The sequence below is a fragment of the Cariama cristata genome, unplaced genomic scaffold, assembly GCF_000690535.1.
Source record: "Cariama cristata isolate BGI_N322 unplaced genomic scaffold, ASM69053v1 scaffold7089, whole genome shotgun sequence".
Taxonomy (NCBI): domain Eukaryota; kingdom Metazoa; phylum Chordata; class Aves; order Cariamiformes; family Cariamidae; genus Cariama; species Cariama cristata.
Window position 1 is genome coordinate 1 of NW_009633949.1, and position 24,072 is coordinate 24,072.

At 39.5% G+C, this 24,072-nt stretch overlaps 1 protein-coding gene across 1 annotated transcript in view; it reads right to left on the reverse strand.

Annotated features, from left to right (window-relative positions):
• Window positions 1-2,200: 2,200 nt before the first annotated feature.
• The window catches only part of LOC104166871 (dedicator of cytokinesis protein 5-like), a gene marked incomplete at both ends in the record, with an annotated part of 25,826 nt that continues 3,954 nt past the window's right edge, over window positions 2,201-24,072 (reverse strand). The window contains 19 exons of the mRNA XM_009706964.1: window positions 2,201-2,301; window positions 3,436-3,525; window positions 4,459-4,556; window positions 5,963-6,155; window positions 6,816-6,919; window positions 7,776-7,848; window positions 8,000-8,098; window positions 8,481-8,605; window positions 9,139-9,264; window positions 9,891-10,033; window positions 11,662-11,734; window positions 12,451-12,580; window positions 13,400-13,481; window positions 14,181-14,338; window positions 14,487-14,622; window positions 15,455-15,603; window positions 19,426-19,522; window positions 20,370-20,425; window positions 21,440-21,480. Of these exons, the coding sequence (XP_009705266.1) occupies window positions 2,201-2,301; window positions 3,436-3,525; window positions 4,459-4,556; window positions 5,963-6,155; window positions 6,816-6,919; window positions 7,776-7,848; window positions 8,000-8,098; window positions 8,481-8,605; window positions 9,139-9,264; window positions 9,891-10,033; window positions 11,662-11,734; window positions 12,451-12,580; window positions 13,400-13,481; window positions 14,181-14,338; window positions 14,487-14,622; window positions 15,455-15,603; window positions 19,426-19,522; window positions 20,370-20,425; window positions 21,440-21,480 (2,074 nt within the window). The remainder of the gene's footprint in view (window positions 2,302-3,435; window positions 3,526-4,458; window positions 4,557-5,962; window positions 6,156-6,815; window positions 6,920-7,775; window positions 7,849-7,999; window positions 8,099-8,480; window positions 8,606-9,138; window positions 9,265-9,890; window positions 10,034-11,661; window positions 11,735-12,450; window positions 12,581-13,399; window positions 13,482-14,180; window positions 14,339-14,486; window positions 14,623-15,454; window positions 15,604-19,425; window positions 19,523-20,369; window positions 20,426-21,439; window positions 21,481-24,072) is intronic.

A 24,072-nucleotide genomic window follows, 5' to 3' on the forward strand; every position in this document is an offset into this window, starting at 1 on the left:
TATATATAAAAAAGTTTCTGCATAACTCCAGCTTCCTTATTCCAGAGAGGAACTACAGTTTAATAAATAGGTAACAGACAGGGGTTTCTCTTCACAGTCTACTTCCTTCTGAAATCTCTGGCTTCATGGGATGCCAGATTTTCATAACCAGTTCATGAATTCTCAGATAAGTCTACAAATTTCTCTACAAATTCCAGCTTCTTGATCTGCTTTTCTTTTTCCCTAAAATGAAGTGTTGCGGAAGCTGGAAAACCCATTACTACTGAAAGTGGACTGACACCTTCTCCACACATTAGCATTCTCGTGTGTGGAGCACAAAGTTCTTCTGAAGCAATGCTTACCGAGTGCTTTGAGAACTCTGGACAGAAGTTGCATAAACACATTATGAGTATTTGCTGTCTAGTCTCTACCAAATCAGAAGACCAGGATCTTCTATGAGTGCTACAGCAGCTAATATTCAGGCAAAATCCTCTTCTCTTCATTAAACAACTCACAGCACCCAAAGCAGTGTGTGAGTGATAGTCAATATACAATAGCTTGTTGTATACCTACACTTGCTTGCTCTATTTGCCACACTGTCAGCATCCAATTCCCTACTTTGTCCAATTCTGGCATGTGGAACACACAAAGGATGCTATATAATATTATAGTTCACTTGGCAATATGCAGATACCACATTGTCAAGCTAAGCTGGAAAGAAAGGCAAGGGCACAACAAAGCTAAGATATAGCATGCTTATTAATCGAAGAAGTTTATTTATAGTGAAGAGAAATAAGAATGATGATTCTTCCATAGGTTACAGGGAAGAAGGAAAGGAATTCATATGCAGTGATTGTGTGGCCAGGGCAGGGAAGAAGAAAGTTAAAGGGGGAAAAGGAGTTTGGTTCCTGGTTTTGCCCTCCCTATTGGCCTCAGTTTTAACTTTTTAGTTGTCTGTTACCATGATGGTGATGACCTTTGGGTTGAGGGGTGCTAGATCAAAGGAGCTGGGAAGTCAAGAGATCCGGGTGTCATTCCTGGCTTTTCCACCAACTTCCTGGGAATCCTTGGGCATGTAAACCATGACTAGCTATAGCACTTAAACAAATGCCTCATTTTTAAGCACATGAAGTCAACAGGTTGACTGAAAGGACTAAATTGTCACATGTCCCTAAATAAATTTTGCGCATCAGTTTTTCCTTCGCTGATAAAATAGAACTAACGGTTGTGAGCTGAATTTTTTAAACTGCTTTCAGTTCCACAGATAAAAATGCTACAGGGAAACAGTACTACTCCCACTGTCCATACCTACACATCCAAATGTGAAGAATTGCAAATTTCCTCTAAACAAATGACAGTCTATGTGAGAGAGTTTCAATACGTAAGTGTAATCTTATGTAATCTGCGTGTTTAAACCCCACCATGACATTCAGCCCTTTTCTGAAGTCTGTGGCCTCCTCAGCCTGCCTGGCTGTAAGGCAGACAGCAGAGGCAAACATCATTCTTATCTCTGCTACCATTAACCCCAATGTTGCCTGCGTTACTTCAGCCACGTATGGTTTTGCTTGTGCTCCCCATGACCCTGTTCAAACATACCCCTAAAACTGTAGCACAAAGTACACAGACTATTTCAAACATTCTTCTGCTCAAAGTACTTTTGAGGTGGGGTGGATTGAAAAGGTTGATGCAGATACTGGCAAGACAAAACAGTTCCATGAGCAGCAATACATATCAGACCAGATTTCTTATGAATTTGTGTTAATTCATCATTTCCACCTCCCCCTCGCATACTGACTTACGGTATTTTCCATCGCCTTCTGCATATACCCATAACTGCCAGCTCTACCCTGCCCCGCCAATCTTTTAGCAGCAATACTAGACCAAAGCACTCGGAAGTTCTAAGGGAGAGACGTATACAGACTGACTGCATTAAACCTGTTTTCAATAGGAAATCGTGCGGAAAAACATGAAGATGGTTTACACACAAACACACACAGGGAGGACTACAGGTCAAAAGACAGCCTGAATCACACAGTCTGATACAGGATTTTCCGTGCTAGCAGTGTCTTTTCCTTACAGAAAAAATTCTTAGAACAGAAACTTTTTATAGGGTAAAAAGAGTAATTACAGGGTTTCTTTCACACACTTGTCTGGTTTATGCTGCCTTTATCACCTTAGTGAGTGAGACACTGTCTGTGGGTTTGTCGTTACCAACACTTACACATACGCCAGGGTTGCACTGAAGTGCTTGTAAATGTAAGTTTCAAGTACAGGGTTGAAATGCTGGAACTTGATGTCTCCGATCAAAGAAATAATAAATACCTGCCAAAAATTCAAAAGGAAACAGATGTACAAAGCCGCACAATCTTCAACTCAAACATAACACAGTCTCTAATTGCATGACATTTATTTTGCTGGGCCATAGTTTTGTTTGTTTGTTTTTCTAATAGCATTAGTGCTACAGATAGTGTCATCCATATTCTAATAGTGACTAAATACTATGGTGTGTGCCACTACATCATTGCTCAGAGGCAAGGTAGGTCATAGCAGCTTTTAGATAGAAAATCTTAAGAGATGAAGGAAGCCACTTCTCAAAGCAACAACGGCGATACAGGAAGTAGCACTACTCACAGTCTTTACATGACATTGTCATAGCACAGGTTAAATAGGCACAGAGGTGCTGAAGGCCATTTTTCAGAGCTAGGAAACGATGCTTTTCAAGCTAGAACTTGAGATTCTCATGATTTATACTCAGAGCAAACACTCAGTCTTGTTACTACAATGACATATATTAGAGTCAGGACATTCTGTCCCCCTATATTCACTCCTCTGACCAATGTCAGCTGGATACATCCGACTTCATATTTCTTCCTGAGCTGTCAAGTACGTATCTGTTGATCAGCATGAAGCACGCAGCTTTGTTACTGCACTGCATACCAAAGCCAGTGCCTTTCACATACATACTAAGCAGTCTCTCCAAAGATGCAGAAAACTCCTTGTAAAGTCTTTTAGTCCGTCATTACAAGCCTTCTATAAAGGTTCAGAGGAGCAGTCAATCCCTACTGCCCAAGTACTGGGCTAGGATTTAGGGTGCACAGGCTCTATTCCCACCACAGCCACAAATCCTCCACCATCATGACCCTGAACAAATCATTTCACTTTGTGTTTCAGATAGATAACATGGCTTTTCTCTGCTGTAAATTGCCTCAATGCAAAAAGTTATCTGAAGAAATTACTATAAATTATGAAAATGTTTATTACTGTTTTCACTGTAGTTACTAAAAAGCTCAATGTGTATACCAGTCCTAGCTCCTTAAAATGCCTTAAGAAGTGTTTAAACATAATTTATTTCTCAGAGCAAAACATCAATCACTCATCTAAAGGAAGCACCAGGAATAGACTGAAAATATGGCTGAGAAACAAATACTCTAAATCCACAAAAGAATACTCACTCACCAGTGCATCAAACACAAGGAAGTCATAGGTTTCATTTTCTGACATTTCCATCATTATGTTGAAAAGTGCATCAAGGGTGTCTTGCAAAAACTAGAGAGGGAAAAAAAATAGTAAAAGGGTGGGAAAAGATGACTACTTCTGGAATCCTGCACAAGAACCTACACTTTTGGACCATTTTTCCCTTCCAGTCTAGCCCAATTTAACTGTAACGGCTGTCCATGAAAGAACATTTAAAAAGTGATCTTAGTCCTGTATTCATTCACATGCTTGTCATGATCATCATGCTACTCTCCCTCACTACAGCAAGGAGGATCTTTTCTTATCAGCTCTGAATGGCCCTACTTTCCTGTTCTATTGCCTTTTTATCTAGCAAGAGACCTACTGAATACGCCTAATTCTGTCCATATAGTTTAAGCTTCCACTGGACCAAATCAACCACAAACACTGTCCTAAAGCGTGACATTTTACGTAAACACTGGTTTGCAATGACGCAGCATTTACTTTAGCTGTTCAGCAGTTAAGTAAAACCATGACCGTGCATAATCCCAAAAGATCCACACTTGGAATATCGCAGGAAGTCTTACCTCCTAAATCCTGCAGCAGACTACATTACAGGTTTATTCCCCATGGTACTCTGACTATAAGCTCTTCGGGATTTCTCTGCACCCTGTTCCTAGATCCACAGCAAGTACCTATGCACAAAAGGAGCCCCAGAGCCACTACTGAAAATTAAAAGTTAGGCTTCAAATGTGTCTTCTATTTTGTAAGGATACAAGGGAAAATAAAGTCACCACTATCTCCCTGATCCTGGTAACATTTAACTTGTATAACTTTGGTGAATCCCACCAACAAGAGGTCTTGGGACAAAGCATAACTTTTGTTCTCCTGTTGCTCAGAGCTAGAACAGCCCTTCTAGCCTATATAGAAAGCTTTTGGGTACAACACAATTACAACCCTTCAAGGTCAGTATCAAGCACATACTAAGTGACTGCGTAACAAGGAGACTCAAATCTCTAGGCATACCTTTACAATTTCTCCTCCTTCCACCTCCATTAGCTTCCGAAGGTTGTGAGCTATGTTCTGAGAGTTAGAACGCCAGTTCAACAAACCCAGCAGGTCAACTAGCAAGGACAGAACATCAGCAATTAGAAACAGATTACAACACCACAGCTGACTTAATGGCTGCAGAACAATACAGAACAAGTACTAGAGGTTATTTTTAGAATCAGCTTACAAGGAAAAGTCACACCGATGTATAGAATATTACCTTGAGATGGTTCTTTTGTCTTGGCAAAAAAGATAAGTTTTGCTATGAATGGAAACCTCAGCGTAATTTGATAACGCAGGGAATGTGGTAGGCAATTTTGCAGGCTTCTCATTCACTCAAGAGAAGGTACCTCAAGCGAGGAATTTTATTGGAGTGCATGACTTTTCTTACTAATGCTTGTATTTACTTTAGAGCAGCCTCTTGGAGATGGTTCTTAAAGTTAACACTGAAACCTCTTGTATAAATGACATTAAGCTGCAGAGCTGTTTATCACAGTTCTGGGACATCCCAGGACCTTAAGTCTAGTTACAAACTACAGCTGAGGCTTTCAAAGGAGTCTGGCAAGTTTCATATACATCTTCCATGTTAATGAAATATGTACACATCATCTCTGTTCTGAAACTAAATTCATTTACTACCTTCAGATGTAAGAACACACGTGAAACTTAACAAAGAATGCCACATTCAGAAACAGAGGTTACATGCAGAAGGGTGGAAAGATGCAAATGTGCTTGGCCTCCGCATCAGACAGGACAATGAAAGCCAGATTCAGTCCACATGCACTTGGGTCTATCAGTATGGCATTTAACTTTAACTGGCCAAGCTCAAACTGTGAGCAGAACAGCTCGTGCCCATCTCCCAGCAGCTACACAGGTACACCTTGATGGAGCCGCAGCTGGTGGTGTTTTCACATTTTCACATGCTTCTTTCCCAAAGTCAGAGAGTATGTTGTACCAAGAGCCTTCCACAGCTACCGGAAATCTCACATCATTTACCAGCACATACTGTATTCATTCACATATATACATCATTCTTCATTTTGGTCACTTTAGCAGCATGCAAAGCAGAGTTTATGCATGACAGCATCCTGAAGAGTTCAGTTCTAATTGCTGCATTCTTAACAGGTAGAGGAAAGAAGATAATTAACCTTAAACATTTATGATTCTGAAAACACATACCTATACACTATCACTGACGAGTGCCATTTCTATACATGCCAACAAACCTGTTCCATTTATACCATTGGTAGTTTGGATAAAATATTCACGTTCCATGCTCTTTAGTGGCGGAGCAAACATCTTTGTAGCTTGTACTGGTAACAATGCCGGGATTATGCTGCCATTGACACCCGAAATAGTAAGATTAAAGCTAAAGCACTATGCCCACACATGCTGCAATGCCAAAAAATTTGTGTAAAGAAAGTGCTCTCTAATTCAAATGTGTAGTATGATACGACTAAGCTGCTAACTCAAGACCTACCATTCTGGGTAAGTTTGGTGGAACAGATCAAAGTGGCAATCTGGAAGCTGTCTTTTGTACTGTCTTTAGTGGGTGTGAAGTTGGCTAGATGGTGCAGACTTTTCCCCGGGGGGGCCTCCTTCTCCTCTATCTCCATTTTCGTACAAGGAAGAGTTAAATAGCATTTAGCATCTTCCATTTTCTTGTTATCACCCTGTTGGTTGAACAAAGCAAAGACAAGGGTTATATCACACTGAGCACACCTCATCTGACCTCTTGCAGCTCTCATCTGCAGACATACTTCAACACGGTGACAGCCAGAGGCCTTTAAACACCTATAGTTGCTCACTCACGTGGTTTGTTTACGCCTCTAACATTAGGGAATAGAAGCTGCCCATACTGCCAATTAACTAAGTTCTTTCCAGAGTGATTCAAGCCACAGAGTTTAGGAGCCGCCTTCTCCTCTCCTCTGACTTTGTGGTTTTCTACTGCAATGCATTAACTTTTTCCTCTTACTGTGATTAAAGGCACCAGGTCTCTCTTCCCATCACACATTGATCCTCCAAAGCAGGTGTTCACCACGTCTGTTTGCTGCATGCTGTCTAGGTGAATGATGTCAGAGGAAAAAAGCTCTATACAGATACCTACAAGGATGTACCAGATCTGCGTACTTGCAGTCAGAAAACCCACCAGTGAAAGCAGAGCTGAGGGTGACTTATTAAAAAAAAAAATAAAAAAATTACTGTCCTATTATCCTAGAAAAGTTATTTAAAATCTCTACAATGACCGTGTTTACATTGCTAGGAAAAATATCAGCCAGCAGGGTTGTTTTGATTAGTTAAACAGAAGTGAAGACTGCAAATGTCCAACCTACCTTATAAACAATCAAATTGTGTTTGCCATCTTGCAGTGTTGTTCCATCTGCGTTCATCAACTTCACAAAGCCCATGCCAAAAGCTCTCTCAGACTTATCCCTAGCTGCAAATAGAAAGAAAAAACTTTATGAGGAATTGTCTTTCTTATGCCCATACTATCCATAATGCAGCCCTCTAACTACGTGCAGCTTCTTCTCTGTTTAATAGCATCACATGAAAATGCGATGGAGCTAGCAAACTCTGTGATCCACAGTAGAAAGAGCTCTCTTCCTTTCCATCTCATCTCAAGGTACTTCGTAGTTATCTGTGATTACACAGAAAAACATCCTCTCTGAAGCATCTCTCACCACACAGTTTTAGTGGTTAACTGTGCTGCTAGATGGATATATATAATTGTAGAGATATTTTGGTTGGGATTTTGCAAATCTGCTTGTGAGGTATGGGTGTGGAATGATGTCATTGCATCTGCCAGGTACCTTAAGAGAATTTTTTTTGAGAGTCTTTGAAGGGCTTAGTTGATCACATTACTGATCTTGTTTCAGGGCTCTGAAATAGTTTGATGAAACTTCTGGCTCTTTCTCATTAGCCTTTCATTAAACCTAATTAGAAATTCTCCTATAGGAATACCATTAGAAGCCCACCAGGCCTTGCACTGAATTTTGTGAAGTGAAAACACCACCATACATTGAGAAGCCAAAACAGCAGTAAGCATGGACAATTTTCTTTCAAGGGGGATAACATGTTACTCCCTATCTAATTTCAGTTTTAGAACAAAACCAGCAGTAAGCCTTTTTTAAGACTGTAAAAAGTTTGAATTATTTTTCATTTCTTGCAAGAAAATCCACAACACTGGAAATAAGTAGAAATGCAAGCGCTATACCTCTGGTGGATACTCAGAAAATCTCACTGACAGTAGGAAGAGTACAGTACTCCTGCAGATCTTCTTTTCTGATACTTACATTCCTGTGACGACCGATGACGGAAAGTGAATCTTAAATGGCAACGGCTGACTTCTTCTATTGCAATGGACACCTGCACACGATAAGACAATGAAAAATGCAGCACCGGCATTCTCTATCTCCAGTCTATTTACAGGACATTCTGTTAGTGATGCACCTACTGATTTTAAATTAGTTCTGTTTTCTACACAAAGGAAGCAAGACTGTAAATCACACGCTCCTACCTTTACAGTTTCATACCAGCAAGGTTGCTTGACTTGATAATAGACAACAGACTTGTATTCGGAGACACCTTCATAACCAGCACCAGGATGGATAGCTTTCTTTGGACAAAAAGACAAGGGGGGGCGGGGGGGGGGGGGCGGACAGGGGGGGAGGAGAAAAGGTAAGGTCTAGAATGAAAGCAAGAAGTATCTTGGGTCAGAAATTTTGAGAGCATATAACTGTCAGAGTTACTCAAAGTCTACGCTTCACAGCCAAGGGAACTCAATGTGTGTCACCCCTTTGAAAGTTTTACAGAAAGATTTGCTCACATCTCTTATTAATTTAAAAACAAAATAATCAGTGAGTATTCAAATCACCTATAGTATCTCTTGTTCATTATCACACAGTTCTTGCATACAGTTGATAAATTGGATCCTATGGACCGGAGCTATCATCTAACAAATACAGCAGCCTTGTGACCTCCTGCAAAGGTCATCATACCTCTTGAAGATTTCCATCTTCATCATGTACAGACATGGTGACTTCTACGTTCTTGGGAGTCTTCTTCTTCCCTTTGTCAAACTCCCCTTGTATCAGGGTGACATAGATATCATTTCGAATATCACCTAAAATTCATAGCGCTTAATGAGTTCTTTTTCTCATACAGTTTTACAGGTTAACATTTAACATCACATTATCCTTATCTTCTTAGCCTCTACTGATACCAGCTAATTAATTACAACCAACATCACATCTTTTCATCTTAATCTCAAATTATACAGAATCTTTTAAAATGTACCATTCTCCTTTTTACAAACTTCTGTCTTCATGTAATTTTTTTTTTAAAGTAGTGAGCTCTAGAGGGCTAAATCCACTTTGAATGGATTAAATAGAGCAGGGTTAAACCTATATGCAACAAAAATGTCTCTGACTAGACAGAAATTTTCTTCCAAAAGTACACACACTATCATTTTTCAATGTAAGAAAGGAAGCTTATGTTTTCACTTCTTTGACAAAAATTAAAAGATTGGCTGGAAAATTCAAGAAAAATGAAAACAAGTTTTCAGATAGCTTTAAAATAAATCTGTTCATAGCAGAAATTCTGCAATTTCAACTGGCTCTTTCACTTTGTGGAAGTGTAGAGGCATATGGGACCTACCAGGAAGGATTATCTCAGGGAATCCCATTTTGCGAGCCACAGCAGTTGATCTGTCTACAAGGTGAGAAAAATCCTTTTGAACCTGAGCTAAATCACCAGGAAGCAGTTTCAGGGAGACCCAAAGACCTAAGAAAAGAAAGGTAATACTTGTTTACTGAAAAATATGAAAACACGAAACAGAAAACTGTTTCTTCATGTGATCTCCATGCAACAATGCCTTAAATATCCCAAGCTGGTTCTCACTTGTCTTATTCAGCATTAGGAGATAGAGAACTGGGCCTTACTGGGTAAGTAGATTCTTTAAGTAAAATACAAACTTTCTGAGATGAACCTGCTAGTGTATTTGAGTAAAGGCCAGACACATAAGCAAGAGCAGAAGAATCCTGAATAATGCAGTTTAAACCCAAAGCCATTCATAATACACAATCAGCCATGTTCGCCTAAAAATATTTTACGTTCATATAAAGAGCTTCATCTTAAAAATACCACATTACTAGCAAATAAGTCATCAGCTAGAGAAGCTCTTTCCTTGCAAGTAAGAACAGCTCCTGTTTTTTATCTTTTTTTTTTAAGCTCCCAATGTGCTGGGTTGACTATTGTTACAAAGACCGTATGTTTGGCTCAGGGAAGGTAGAAAACTCCAGTAAGCCTTGATCTCTGGACTTTCACAAGCCATTTACTTTCCTTTGTAAGCAAGGGGAACCTTTCCCTGCACCAGATTTTTGCATTAGCTTCTCACTCAACTGCTGTACCTTGCCCTTTATGATTCACTTCCTTTGCAGCGATGACTTTGTTGAAGACAGAAGTGAGGGGCTCATTTTCTCCGATCACATGGGAAGTTATCAGTGGGGACATGATTAGCTGTCGCTGTCTGATATATGTTTCCATGGCAATCCTGAGAACAACAACAATAGAGACCAGGAAGCAGACAGACTAACATCAAATGTGCTCTGCAAGAAAAGGGCTGGCCAACAGCTAACTGTTTTCAAAAGAAATATTTATTTTTTTAAAAAAAGTTTCCATGGGAATTTTTCACCTGCACAAACCCAATGGGAATACATTTAAACCTTCAAACTAGGAAATACATCCCAGTGTTAGCTCAGGATAAGTAGGGGATTCTACTATCCTACTTAGGATAAGTAACACTGACCTAAAGACTCCATTTGTATCATACTGAAATAGCAGCCTTCAGGACAACCATAAACATAGCCAGCTCTACCTTGTTTTTCTTTTCCATCCACAGACTGACTGCCTTGCAGACCTGTGAGAACAAGTCCAGCCACGGGCTGCCACGCAGGAACGGCTCAGCACATAGAGCCCTGCACTCCCATCAGGTGAGCTGAGCCCTGTCTTCAGGTGTGCCTCAGAGCTGTCCCTAAGAGACTATATAGATTAACCAGGGATACATTAACATAACGAATGACTTCTGTGAGATCACACGACTGATAAACCTATCCCTAGCCACAAACACGTCTATTGAGCTTTGGATCTCAAACCCAACTTCACTCCTGTACCCACACCATCAATAAGGAACCAAAGCACATACAAAACCATGTCTCCACAGGCTCGCCATCCTTGTAGAAGCGTCCAGATTTGGATCTAAACTCAGCCTCATTAGAACAGAAGAAAAATGGGGGAAAAAAAAAAAAAAATAAAAGGGTAGCAGACTGACATTATTCTGCAAAGGAAAAGATATCCTTCTTTGTAGCCTTTCAGGTCCTGAAAGGGTAGGGGAAAGAGGAAAAAAAAAACAACCCAAGAACAAACAACTAAAAAAAACCCACCACAAACCAAAACAAAACCCCACACAATCTCCCCTGAAAATACCTTTTAATAACATATGGCTACACCAAATGGTTTGCTATATTTAAGACTCTAACAACATGGCTGAGTCTACCCAAACAAGCTTCATTTTAGGCACTGTAATGTGCTGAAAAAGCAAGCAATCAGAGAGCAAGCAAAACATACAAGCCTAACTAGCAACACAGAAATGCAAAACACACAGGGGCTTAAATTTCTTTCCCAGAAAGAGGGAGAAATCCCTTTCCTGTTGTCCTCTGACTCACCCTTACAAGGTAATCTGGAAAGTTAAGAGGCAGACAACGCAGAGGTACCACACAATAGTGGCAAGGAGGAGTTGTGTTCTCTGCTCAGCTGTTTCTGAAAATCTTGCCCCTCAACCCTCTAACAGTTTTGAAGGTCACATTCCCCAGACCCCACAACATTATTCTGCACTGTGCTCTTTCTTACCTCAGATGATACGCATACCTAACAATTTCAGCTGCACTGCCAAAACTCCCTGAGCAATTTAGCCTATTACACGGACATGTAAACCAAGGGGAACAAAGGCTTCAGAGAACTGACAAAAATCTTTTCCTTCAAAGAGCTGACTACTGCCATAAACTAATCTATTTGTAAAGACCTTGGTGCACTGCCAGGCTCCCATACAAACTTGTCCTTCTCCAAAGGACAACTGCTTTAAATAAGCCAGATATGTGCTGAACTCTGAAGTCCAGTACTTACTGCTGAAACGGAATAAAATGTTGCTTTTCCTCATCGTCCACCTTTCCATGTATGATATCAGTTATGTCCATCACTGCAACGACACAAGTTCCTCACATAGTTTTGCCACATTGCTAAAGAATACAGAGAGAACTTTCCCCTGTCAGAATGGAAGCAACAGTTGCTTATTTTGGGCCAATGCCACTCATGACAGCCATAGAGAGCACCACTCTCATCTTAACTTTTTAAAAAGCATCTTTTCATTGATGTGTAAGTCAGTCTATGGTGACTATATGTAAATACACTTCCTCATAAAAACCAGGTGGGACTCAGGCATTTCAAGGCAAAGAAATTACACTTAAATTTCAAATGTTGATTATTTTGAAATTGTTTTCTACCACAAATTTCAAGGAAGCCTCTTCACAAGAGGTCACGGGAATTGAATGTCTCATTCACCAAGGTTCCTTTAAAAACTCTAGCTTTATCCCATTAGTCATGAGGAGCAAATGCCTCTTTAATAAAGATCTGAAAAGTCTACTGCGCTGATGGCAGTGTGTTATCTTTTTAGGGGTTGACTAAACAAAAAGTGAACAGTAACAGTATTTCATCTTCATACACAACTTTCATTAAAAAGTCTCAAAGGGGTACTACATACAGCTCAGTATCAACATCTCCATTTTGAAGCCAAAGATGTTGACACTAAGAGGTTAGTAAGGCTTTGCTGACATACAGCATATATTTCCCAATTCCTAGCCCACTGTCCCAGCCACTGGGCTGTGCTATTTTCTCCATTGATTGAATCTGTCATACCTGCCACACCAAAGGGCCTCCGGAGTCCACAGGTATGTTTCTTCCCATCTTTCAGCTCCATATGCCCCACCCTCACAATCTGACACACCAAGCTGATTTTCGGTCTGATCAAATCAGAACTGCTTAAATCCTAGAAATTATTTAAAACAAAGTTAAATCAATCTGCTTTATGAAGAGAAGACGACAGAGAGAGTAAGACTTCTTTGTGAGATTGTACACAGATAAAAGGAGATCTATTATTCTTAAAAAGTTCTTTTTTTTAAAAGTAAAACCTGCTCCCTTTGAGCCCTAGGGAGAAAAAAACCAAATAAATAAATAACAACCAACTCTAACTAAAAAACACTAGCAATTTCCACACAGCAATTTCTAAACATCCCAGTAGTCTTTGATAACACACCCCAGCAACAGTACTGGAAGGAGTGTAAATGATGGTAGTTGCCAAAGTACTAGATCCTGATGACCAGGCAGTTAGTTTGTGCCACCTTTGCTAGTTGTCAGAAGTTATTCCAGTCATGTGCAATTCTTCCATTAACATCTTGTTGCAAATAACAAACTCCAACACAGAAAAGAATCAGCAAAGCAATGAACTGAAAAACAAACAACTATGATCTCAAGCCTAGATTTTCAGTACAGTTAGGTTCCAACAGAGATGTGCTTAATAGAATTTTCAGAAATGCATGGGTGAGTAACACCCACTGACAGTACTACTGCAAAACAACACACCTTTACTACTGCTTTGGACTGCCATACAAAAAAAAAAAACCCAACTTTTCAACAGTATTCCTCTGAGGCTGCCTATAACATCTTAAGTGTCCACGAAAACACCCCAAAATGCCACATGTGACCCTTCCTTGCTGCATGGGGAGAGGAGGGGGAGAGGGAAAGAACCCAAAACTCGTATGTCTGCAGCATGGGAAAGTATTTCCAGGATGTGAAGACCATAACTTACTGTAAAGACTGCTTGAAGGTTATTCAGTTTCTCAATTTCTTTAGGCATCCCATTACTGCCCCAACGAACCAGGTAATTTTCACTGCAAATAAAGGGAGAAAAAAAAAAAAAATCAGCACCTGACATTCCCATTGCCTGGCAAAAGCTCAAAAACATTTTGATCTTTTAGGAATATTTGAAAAATGCTGCCAGAACCTTCTATCCCAACGTGATTCTCAAGTGACTCATTTCAGTGAAGGCACAAGGCAGGCATGATGTGAATGAGTATACCCTGTAACTTCCGTGTACAACTCTGACTGCATGACCACAACTGATAATTTCAATGATGGAGACAAAGGGTGCCTGACACATACACGCTTCCTTGATAAAGTTCTTCATATCTTCCCCTAACAGTATAAGATGCCCAACTCTTAGGTGTGAACTTGCACTGACTTGAAAGCAAACATCATGCATATACATGATTCAATGGGAAGCAATTAATTAGATGCATCAATTCTAGTGACAACAGTAGGGAAAATCAAGAACATAAAAAGACAATCCGGGATTTTGACTAATGTATTGCAGAAATGCCCAGCTTTAAGAAGGGGAGTGCATGGGCTCAGAACCTATACTTCCTGTCTCATCTGAAATTAAATAACCCCCTTCCAAATCACCACTGGGGCACCAAAAAACAGAGCTGAAAATCTTATCTGCTGCATCTTCCTTTCTAACCTCTACTGGTTTCTTTAGAATGACCACCACGATGACTAAATTGCTTATGCATTTACAAAAAAAACCCTACCTGATGAATTTGGAGAGATCAGGATCATAGAGGCTCATTAACAGTTCTGCATCTTCTCCAATATTGCAGACAAAATTCTTGAAGTTTACATACAGGCTATAGGTATGTGTTGTGTTGAATATTGGTTGCCCTCGGAGGTCCAAATTCTGTTGCAGGGACTGCAAAGAAGGAGAGTATTTCCATTAAAAACAAACACAAATGAATTTAGTTCTGCTGCCAAAGTAGCACAACATCCTTAAGAGGAACGTAAAAATACAGTGGGTACCAGTCACTTGACGAGGACAAAGCCAGGGACAAGAAATGTACCTTCTCTTCCTGGATCCTTTCGTCAATCCTTTTGGATGCAGTTTCATGGGACTTGAAGAGAGAGATTGTGCTGGTTTCATCTGGGTCCAAGATGTTCCCATTGTCATCCCGTACAACGAGGTCCAAACCTAGGATCCTGAACAGGTTGCAAGTCAGAAGCCAACAGAAACAAAACAATATGTAAGAAGCAAAGGTAACAGAAAGAGCACAAACCACAGATCAAACTGTGACCTGCACTAGGCAGCCAAGGCACCCCAACTCCATTCCCTATAATAATCACATTGCTGGTTTTCCTGTCTCGAAATACTCATCCCCCATTTTCCCATTAAAGGGAAACATAATTAGTCAGGTAACTTAATTCTAAGACGAATTTTGCTCTTGTTTAAAGTTTTTTTTTTTTAAAAACAGTATGCTTATCTATCAAGCTTATGGATCATGGCTGATTATTATTCTTTGCCATAAGTTTTCTTCTTAATTGACTTATTTGACCTGAATAGAGCCTGACAGGCAGATAAATGAGTTCTGGAGACAATCCCTGTTCTGTACAAACCAATGAAAGGTGGAGTTTTGGTGGCCTATAGAATCGTACTACTCAGTTGCTGATAAAGCAGTTTATTTCATCACCAGCATCCAAATCCTGGCTCCAGCTAGCCAGGTACAAATTGTGCTCCATGGGAAATGCCATCATGTGCCAGCATTTATGCAGAATTAAGACAGGTAAGGTTTCCTGCCAAGTCAAAGAGATTGCTGGCATATGAAGAACCAACTGCTACATGCCCACCTGCCAGACAGACACATTGTGACAGGGGATTGAAAGCTGTAACTATCCCCTTTCCAAGGAAAAATGTAAGCCTAATTCAGTGTTCCTCTTGCGTGGTCATTTACACCGTTTTGTATTAATAGCCACCTACAGCCTTTACTGTAACTTGGAATCCTCCCTTGCCGTCAAGGCATAGTTTGGAGTTTACCTGTTGCCGTAGTCAATCTTAGCAGTGACTTTCTTCTTGAGCTCAGCTAGCTCATCTTTGGGAAGAGTTCCAGACAGTATCTGTGACCGCCATTCTATCAGGCTGTAAGTCATTTGTTGGACATGTCGAAACTGTGTTGTCTTGTTATCCTCCAGGAAAAAAGGGACAATTTTAAGCTAGTGATAGCCTGAAAACAATGAGCTCAGCAAGCCTTCTGAAATGTACTCAATTGAATCTATCATACAAGCTGTATTTAACTAACAATATCTGAGAAACTGGCACTATATGACACTACAAGATTAGGTCCACAGAACAAATCCTCCAGTACTTTGCACTGCCAAGGTTTAAGTGTCTCAAGATTCGGGGTCTTCACCTTTTCCTCAGGATATTATTTCAGAAAAAACTCACAGACAAAAAACAGACTTCTGGTGTTTTCCAGCACTTCAAAACTGTTATGATGGATGCTTTTTACATACAGGACAGAGATGATGTTAAATGACCGCAATTGTGTTCTAGCAGATTGAGACAGGAATGCCATCTTAATATACAAAGGTTCTTGCTCTCTACCTCTGCCACTCTCAGAATGTATGACATTCAGCAAATCATTTTTTACGCATGTTTCCCATTTGTTTTGCCTATTTAGATTGTAAGACTCTGAGGCAAAAGCTTTATTTGCTTTTAAAAGTACAAAAGTGATACCAAAACATAAATAATGACAGATGACCAACACTGTAGCCCACATAGGCTTTTTCTCATGTCTTTTCCTCCTACAGCTTTAACCAGCCCAAAGAATTCTTCAGCCTCTTTGTTATGTATAAAAAGGCCTCATCACCCAAATACAACACTACCAACATGAACAACATGGTTAATTGGAATCTCTGCCCTCACTGCTGTTTACAGCGTCAGCAACTATGTTTTAAAGCCAAAACACTAAGCAAATTGAATCCATGGACTCATTTTCACAACTGCCTGGTCTCTTATCCTGTCCCATCATACTCTCAAAATCTATTACGTTAAAAAAAGGAATAACAACAAAATGCAGCGATAACTGGGATACACCGCTTCCCAGCCAGTATGTATATTGTATTTCAAGGTTCATATTCTACCGACTGGTAACTCACACTTGGATTGCTGTGTCCATGTGTGATCTCCAGACAAGAGTTTCACAGAAATCAGAGTAGCTCTGTGGAAACACAGTAACCTAGTGTTTATCAGCAAATAAGGCTGAAGATTATATGCTCTTCAGAGCACTCATTTGTGTTTACATTTGTACAGAACTTAATGCAACGCAGTCTTGATTCATCCCATGCTTTAAAGCACTACCCCAGCAGTAGTTGCTCAGAACCTATCACGCCAAAGGTTGTCCAAAAAAATGCAGTAAAAAGATAACATGACTGGATTCGCAGGCACCACCTCCCCAATCTACCCAGGCACTCGCTCATGTTTGCTGCAGTCATTGCATTTTCATTTTTTGCTGTGAATGCAGGATCTGTAGTTATAAAGCACTGACTGCAGAGGACATCAAAATCTGCTTTGTGAAGAGTTTCTTCCTGCGATTTCTACTGTTATCTTTAATTAATGAAAATACTTCTCATGCTATTCACTGGTTCTACCCTAACAAAATTAGACACGCATCTATATACCTCTTTCCTATAGTTTCAGGCTCCAAGGCCGATGCCGTAATTAAAGCATGGATAGCTATGTGGTAACCTACCATATTTGTAGCAATATGCACTTAGGTAAGTAATTAAGCCTTTAAAAGTGTCAGCTAAACCATTTATACCATTCAAAAGGGAACCCAGACCTCATCCTCTCTTTATCACTGCACAGCGAGCCAGTTACTAGGATGATTCTGACTTGCACTGAGTGCCAAGTGCAGCTCATTTTCAAAGGGAAGTACCACAAATTAAAGGATATTAAACTTTCATCTACTGGGATAACATTTATGATTATGCAGCTCCAAAATAACCGTCAAGAGGTTTTTGACTACATCTTATCCAACACCTAGTGGGAATCAGCCAATGGTATATTGCTGGTACATTCAGACAGCAGCTGAGTAGCATCAGTTCTCTGTATCAAAGATGTTAATGTTTAACTATGAACCCCAACTGCTCCCACACAGCAGAAAGAGAGACTCATTTCAATTATTTCCCCATTACAGTCTCTGCTAAGAACATGAATGATATAAACTACTCATAATTTGCCTCCTGAGAACACAAACCTAGTGGGAGTTATAAATAGCCATCTTTCTTTTGATTTGGGTGAATGCGAAGGGACTGACAGAAGCTAGATGAGTCTTTTAGTGCCTATAGGAAAGACACTAGAGACATACTTAGTAAACAAAGTGTAAAAAAAAGTGTGTTACTAACTTGCATAAAAGTAATGGCAAAGAGAAGGCAACTTGTGTTAGCTTTCAGCGAAACATAGAGCAGATCTCAGTTTGACAGCTAAAGTGGCATTATCTCCACAGCTGTTTACATTAGCTAACTCCTATTAACTAAACAAAGTTAAAAACTCTCACTCATTTTTATATTTATTTTGGAGTGGAGATATACCCACTGGTGCAATGCTTGCTGAAAAACACAGAAATTAAAGAAGTGAAATGAAATGCTGCCAAAGAAAAAAATCCCCTGTATTTCCTTTTTCTCCTCAAATATCTCCTTCCTCCTTTAGTGCTTTTTTTTTTCTTTTTATACATACTGCAGGGGAAAATAAAATAAGCTCAAATCCATTTCAAACCACAACGTTTTCCAAGACTATTTTAAGACTTACATTGGTTAAGCACAGGAACATAAAAGATTTCTGCTCTTAAGAAAAATAGATTCTGAGGCTAAGATCCTAAAGTTATTCAGGAAAAAAAAAAAAGCCAGGAACAAGACTCTCTTTTCACACAGTAATACCGGCACATACTGCTTCTCGTTAAATTAAGAGAGCGGAACAAATTCTTGTGGTTTCGTGGTGCACAACCAAAACGTACTTGTGGCCTGGCGAAATTTTCAATAGGAAGCTTGCTCTGGGTAAACTGAATCGTTAGAGCTAATTTAAAACCATTCTCTCATCTTAATTAAAGTCTCAGAACACATACTATGCAGGCTGAACTCACTACTAACTGAAGAAAAATCAAGTTTGACTCTCTTCAATGTACCTTAATAATCACCTTCGAGAGAATGCAATTCATTGTGACTCCAGTTGTGTTTCTTTGTGCAAGAATGCACCTACCTCAGCAAAATCACCAAATCCACACATTACCTTAGCTTCTTACTTTTCTGAGGTGACTATCATATGGTCAGGCTACTAAACAGATTTAGTAGATGAGAGGTCTCTCCCCGGCCCTACCGAGAACTAAATGTATTATGTGACTTCTGACAAGTCAAAACTTCCCCCACCCTAATGGCCCTAATTCTCTTCCCATCCTCTGTCTACCTTGCCTATTTGAGCTGTATGCACTCTGGGGTGAGGATCAGCCATTTTATTAAGTACAACACTTCTAGAGAAACAGACTTCACACTTGCTAAAGGTTCTGCTAAAACAACATCCCAGTTTCTCACACAGCTTTCCTGCACAACTAAGGTATCTTGCCCTCGTACAGGACAGACACAGGATAGGCAAAGCAGGAACTCTTATTTTATTAGTGAACTGTGACTCACACACACAGTCCCAACCAGCTGACATGATGCTGAGTGTGACTTGTGCCAGCCAATGCTCCATCAGTGCTGTATCATCACACAATTATTTAAGTACACTCAAGAACACCATAGTGTGGACTAAACCACAGTTCTGTCTGTGATCACACATCCCGTTCAGTGGAGAACAGAATATTTTTAGCCTTTCTTAAGACCAGTTTTACAATAACGATAGTTTTACAATTCTGCATAACATTCTATTCAAAGTCTTAAAGTGCCCTGCAAAAAGCCCACTCTCATCTCATCTGAGGTCATGTAATAAAATACCAACCACTGAAGAAAACTTACCACATATAACTTGTGCCAGATAACTGCCCACTCCCTCAGGGTAGAAGTGAGTTCTTGTCCAAGGGGCAATTCACTTGGAATCACTGTTTCATGTTGTCTAGAGATAAAAGGAGAAAATAGAAAAAAGTTGTTACCTTCAAGATTAAAACTTAGTACTAAACCATCCTTTTCTGGTAAATATGTAAACTGAAATTTCAGAGGGCTTGATATTCACACAATTCATTCACACCTGATGCCAAAATTCTTAAGTTGTTCAATTGGTTATCCAACACATACATGCAAATTCATTATCGATTTTTAATACAAACATGTTTCAAGTTTCTTTCAGTCTTGTTCTTCTCAATGGATCCATTCCAGAAACATGCTAAATAGACAGAAATTAAGTTTGGAAGAATCACCACTTGCAATGGTAACTTGGCCATAATTTTTTTTAAAAAAAAAAAAAAAAAAAAAGAAAAAAGAGTACTTTCTAAAGTCTCTTCCTTTGCAACTGCTATTTTCCTCTCACTATAATGAACACAGAATCAGCTCGAAGAATCAAATGAGGAGTCATTTCCTTAAATGTTTTCCAAGACAGGAAGGAATGCTGGCTACTTGGCTGCAAGCAGGAGTGTGTTATGACTTGCAGGAGTCCCCAGAGGAGCTAAATGTAGCTTGATTGACCTGCCTCACTACTAACTTGTCTAGCAGAGCTTTCTTATTTTTGCAAACAGTATTCTCCTGAACCTATGCTTACAACTGTTTTGGTATGTATAATGCTCTGAAAAAAAGAAGTTATGCAGCTCTAGAAGCCTAGCACAGCTGGTATGCTCTGCTGTGCACACAGACCAGTAGCATTCATTACAACCATCACTACTTAAGTAGTTTTTTTGTTTGTTTTTAAAATTAAACAGCATTCCATTGTTTTTGCTACCAAAAGTACATCTCCAGAAGTGCCAACCTACCCCCGGTCCTTCACGATTGCCTCTTTTAAATGGATATATGTTTCTGGAAAAATGCCCTAAAAATAAATACAGAAATAAAAATTAATAAATCACACCATAGGATATGACATGACAAAAATGTATACAACAGAAAGCAGGGGAAAGTGGTAAGAGCAGAACAGTAACTGTGGCTGATGTTTACTGTTTACCTATAACAGAAACATGTTAGGTCCACCAGTCCTGGTATCACAGCAAAAGACAACAAGGAGCATCAGGTTGCATGCTTGAGTGCTATATTTGATATTAGCACCTCAGAGAAGTCGATTCCCCATTTCACTGTAATAACACTCGTCTTCCTGTATGAAAAGTTGTAAACTCTTGCAAACTATCAGTCATACTCATTCACCCTTGCTACGAAATATTCTTGGAGTCATTCACCAAGTTGCCCTGGACCTGTGATTCTCTAGAAAAGCTCACAACACAGCAGCATTTGTAGAAATTCATCAGTCCCAAGTTTCCTTTAAGAGAAACCTTCTAGGAGTGCTGTAATCCTTTTCTATTTTCTTTTCATTCCCTTTTACATATGAAAAAAGGAGACTGAAGGATGTTACCATGAGAGGTTCCAGGATTCCGGTGGGAAACCAGATTTCCACGCAGTTTTCAGACTGGTTTCACAAACCTCAAAAAGTTTGGCCGAGATCCACGCATGCACGATCTCTGGAATATTTTCCAAGTCAAATCAAAACTCTAATCTTACCATTACATACAACTAATGCTGGATGTGCAGAGGTCCAAGACCACAATAATAAAGCAATACACTAGTGTATGCAGATATGCAACAGTCAATTTTGCTAGTTCAAACTACGTTATGCATGCTTACAATGGAGTTCTTACAATTACTCAGTTAATGGTTCTGAAACACTTAGCTTGAGGGCATTTATTTCTATCACTAAGGAAAAGGACATAGTGGTCAGGAGCCCTGCACAATATTAATACAAGAAATACAGCAGAATCATAGCAGATTACAGCACCGGATGGGGTCTGGCAAAGTGTGAAATAAAAACTGGAGTTACTGCAAAGTGAGGTCATACCTTCTTAGACTTATTTCGGAGTGTGTATCCTCGGTACCAGCCTGCCAAAGGGAAACACAAATATTTATATTTTCCCTGTCTACAGCAATTAAATACACATTGTCATTCTCACCACATTTCTACAACACAAATCTATTGATCTTGTTCATTTGAGATCTACTACTATGAAGATACCTCTGCTGTTTGCAGGAGGCTTGGTTCCTAAGAGTAGGGTAGAAGGGTGTCTCTTCCTACCACGAACTGACACCCTCACTTCTACTCTGCATATCCATTAAAGTTGTACTGACAGGGCTCAATGGAAAAATAGGTCATTTCGTGCTATACAGCTTGAAAGTGACAATCCTTGTTCCATAAAGCTTAGAAGTCCTATACACAGCACAGAACTACTGCTATGACCATTAGACAGATAAGGCACAGAGACACAGACATGCATGCAGAACTACCAGCCCAAGGTCATATACCGTGTATCTGGCAAAGAGAAATACATTCAAGTGTCCCAAGTCCAGTTCCACTCCATGCCTTTAAAATGTTCTTTTCTATGAAGTGCGTTTTCACCCCAATCATCTTACAGATTGTGCTTGAGTTTCACATTGTAGAGGTTCTTTATTTTCTTCTGTGACTCAGTCTAAAGCCTTCCTTCAAAGGAAGGCTCAAAGAGAATGTTTTATTAGACAAGGCAAAAAAAAAAATCCAACCCTGAACTGCTGAACTGCTTGCCCTGGTACAGATATTGTTTTCAATATTCTCTTGACAACATCTAGTAAAGTTTAAGATACAAAGTCGTAACTGTGATCCCCAAGACTAAGAAGCATATGTCACGTTCAGAGGTATGTTTCTTCTCTCTTCAGTACCTGGGATTGATCAGTATTTTGATTTCAAGGTCACTGAAATGCAAGTGTATGAAAAAACTACTGTATTTCTTATGTCCTCAAGTGAGCCTTGCTCGATGAGCAGACAGGAGAGAAGCATAGCTGTAGGCAAGTCACTCCCACTCTTCTTCCACGACCTCCAAACTGTGTGGGACAAAGGGTTTTTTTCTCTCCACCTTCACTTTCGTCATTTGCCTCGGCTATGTAACTGAAACTGACCCTACCTCTTCACAAACATGGAGGGTATAGATTATGGTCTATAAGGCATGAATGATGTTCAGAGCTATCAAGACAGACAACATCACTGATCCAAGAGGATTATGTTCAGCTGACTGGCAGAGGGAGCAGCATCAAGAAAGCAAAGGGATTTAAGAGAATAATCAGGCAAAGAAAAGAGGAGAGGAGGGTGGCTTTTTGGTTTTGTTTGTTTGCTTTTTTCTTTTTTTCTTTATATTTTTTCCCCCATATATTTATATATTTAGCAAAGAAGGTTCCATGAAGAACCATGGATCTGAGACCCCTCAATCATAAATTAGAGCTTAGGGTGGGATTTTCTTTGTTTTGTTGGCTTTTTGTGTGTGTGTGAGGTTTTTTTTTTAAGCATGGTTTTGTCCCTTTTCTCTAGCAATGAGAAGGTGAATTAGCTTGATCACATAAACCCAAATATTCCAGTAGTAAGTTAGGAGGAAAGAAGAAATTCCATTCCTTCCACAGGATGAAGATAAGATTATACATTGATCATGGACCAATGGATAAGGTAATGGATTAGGGATGAGAAGATTTAGGTTCTATTTTTATCTAAGTTGTAATTAATTGAATGCTCAAGTACAAGTTATTTAGGGTGTAATACAAAGCTCATGGAATTTAACAAGAATATTTGCCCAGTGATTTCAGTTCCACTTGACAGAGTCTCTCAGCTCTTCTATACCACAGCTTCCTCACATCTAAAATGGCCTCTTGGCATTAACCACATTCCTATAAAATATTTTGCAATGATTGCATAAAAGCATGATGTATATTATTACGCAAAACTATTTCAGCAAGCATCTCATACAATTTTTTCAGAATTCTGCTCGAATTTTCTCTAATCTTATCCATCATTTTAAAAGGAATAAAAGCTTTTGGCAGTGGTCAACTAATTACTTGATTTGGTCTTAAAAAAAAAAAGAAAAATCTGCCTAAAGCTTCAGAGGAATGACAGACTATTTAAGTGTTTCTCTTGAGTATCTTCCCCAACCAGAGATGTACTAAATGGAGAAAGGCTTTTCAGTTGAAGATGACACAGCAAATTTCAGCTACTACAACATTCTTTCAAACTGCAGTCTGATTAAGAACGCAAGGATAGCAGATTGAGGCTTACAAAGAAACATCATAAAGTTTGGGATTTGTTTTGGTTTTAAATGGAACACAGGTCCTCGATTCTACCTTTCATTAAACAGATTTTATGCAGTATGTAGAAGATTAGAAAACCTAAGAAAAATTATTCAAACTACAATAGTTTAGATGACAAAAAGTTATACACAGTGATGCAATCCCAGGTCACATGCTTAACCACAAGGTCTTTGTTCCTCTTCCACTGTAGTGTGCTGTCTCTCAGTACCACAACATACACCGCTGCACTGAAATAAAACAAGGGATTGCTTCATTTACCTACAGCGGTCAGAGGAAAGATGAAAGACCGAAACTAGGAACAAATCCAATGCAAACTTATTTTCACCAGGAGAAGAAACTGATCGGAATCACGGTATGTGGGCATACATTCCT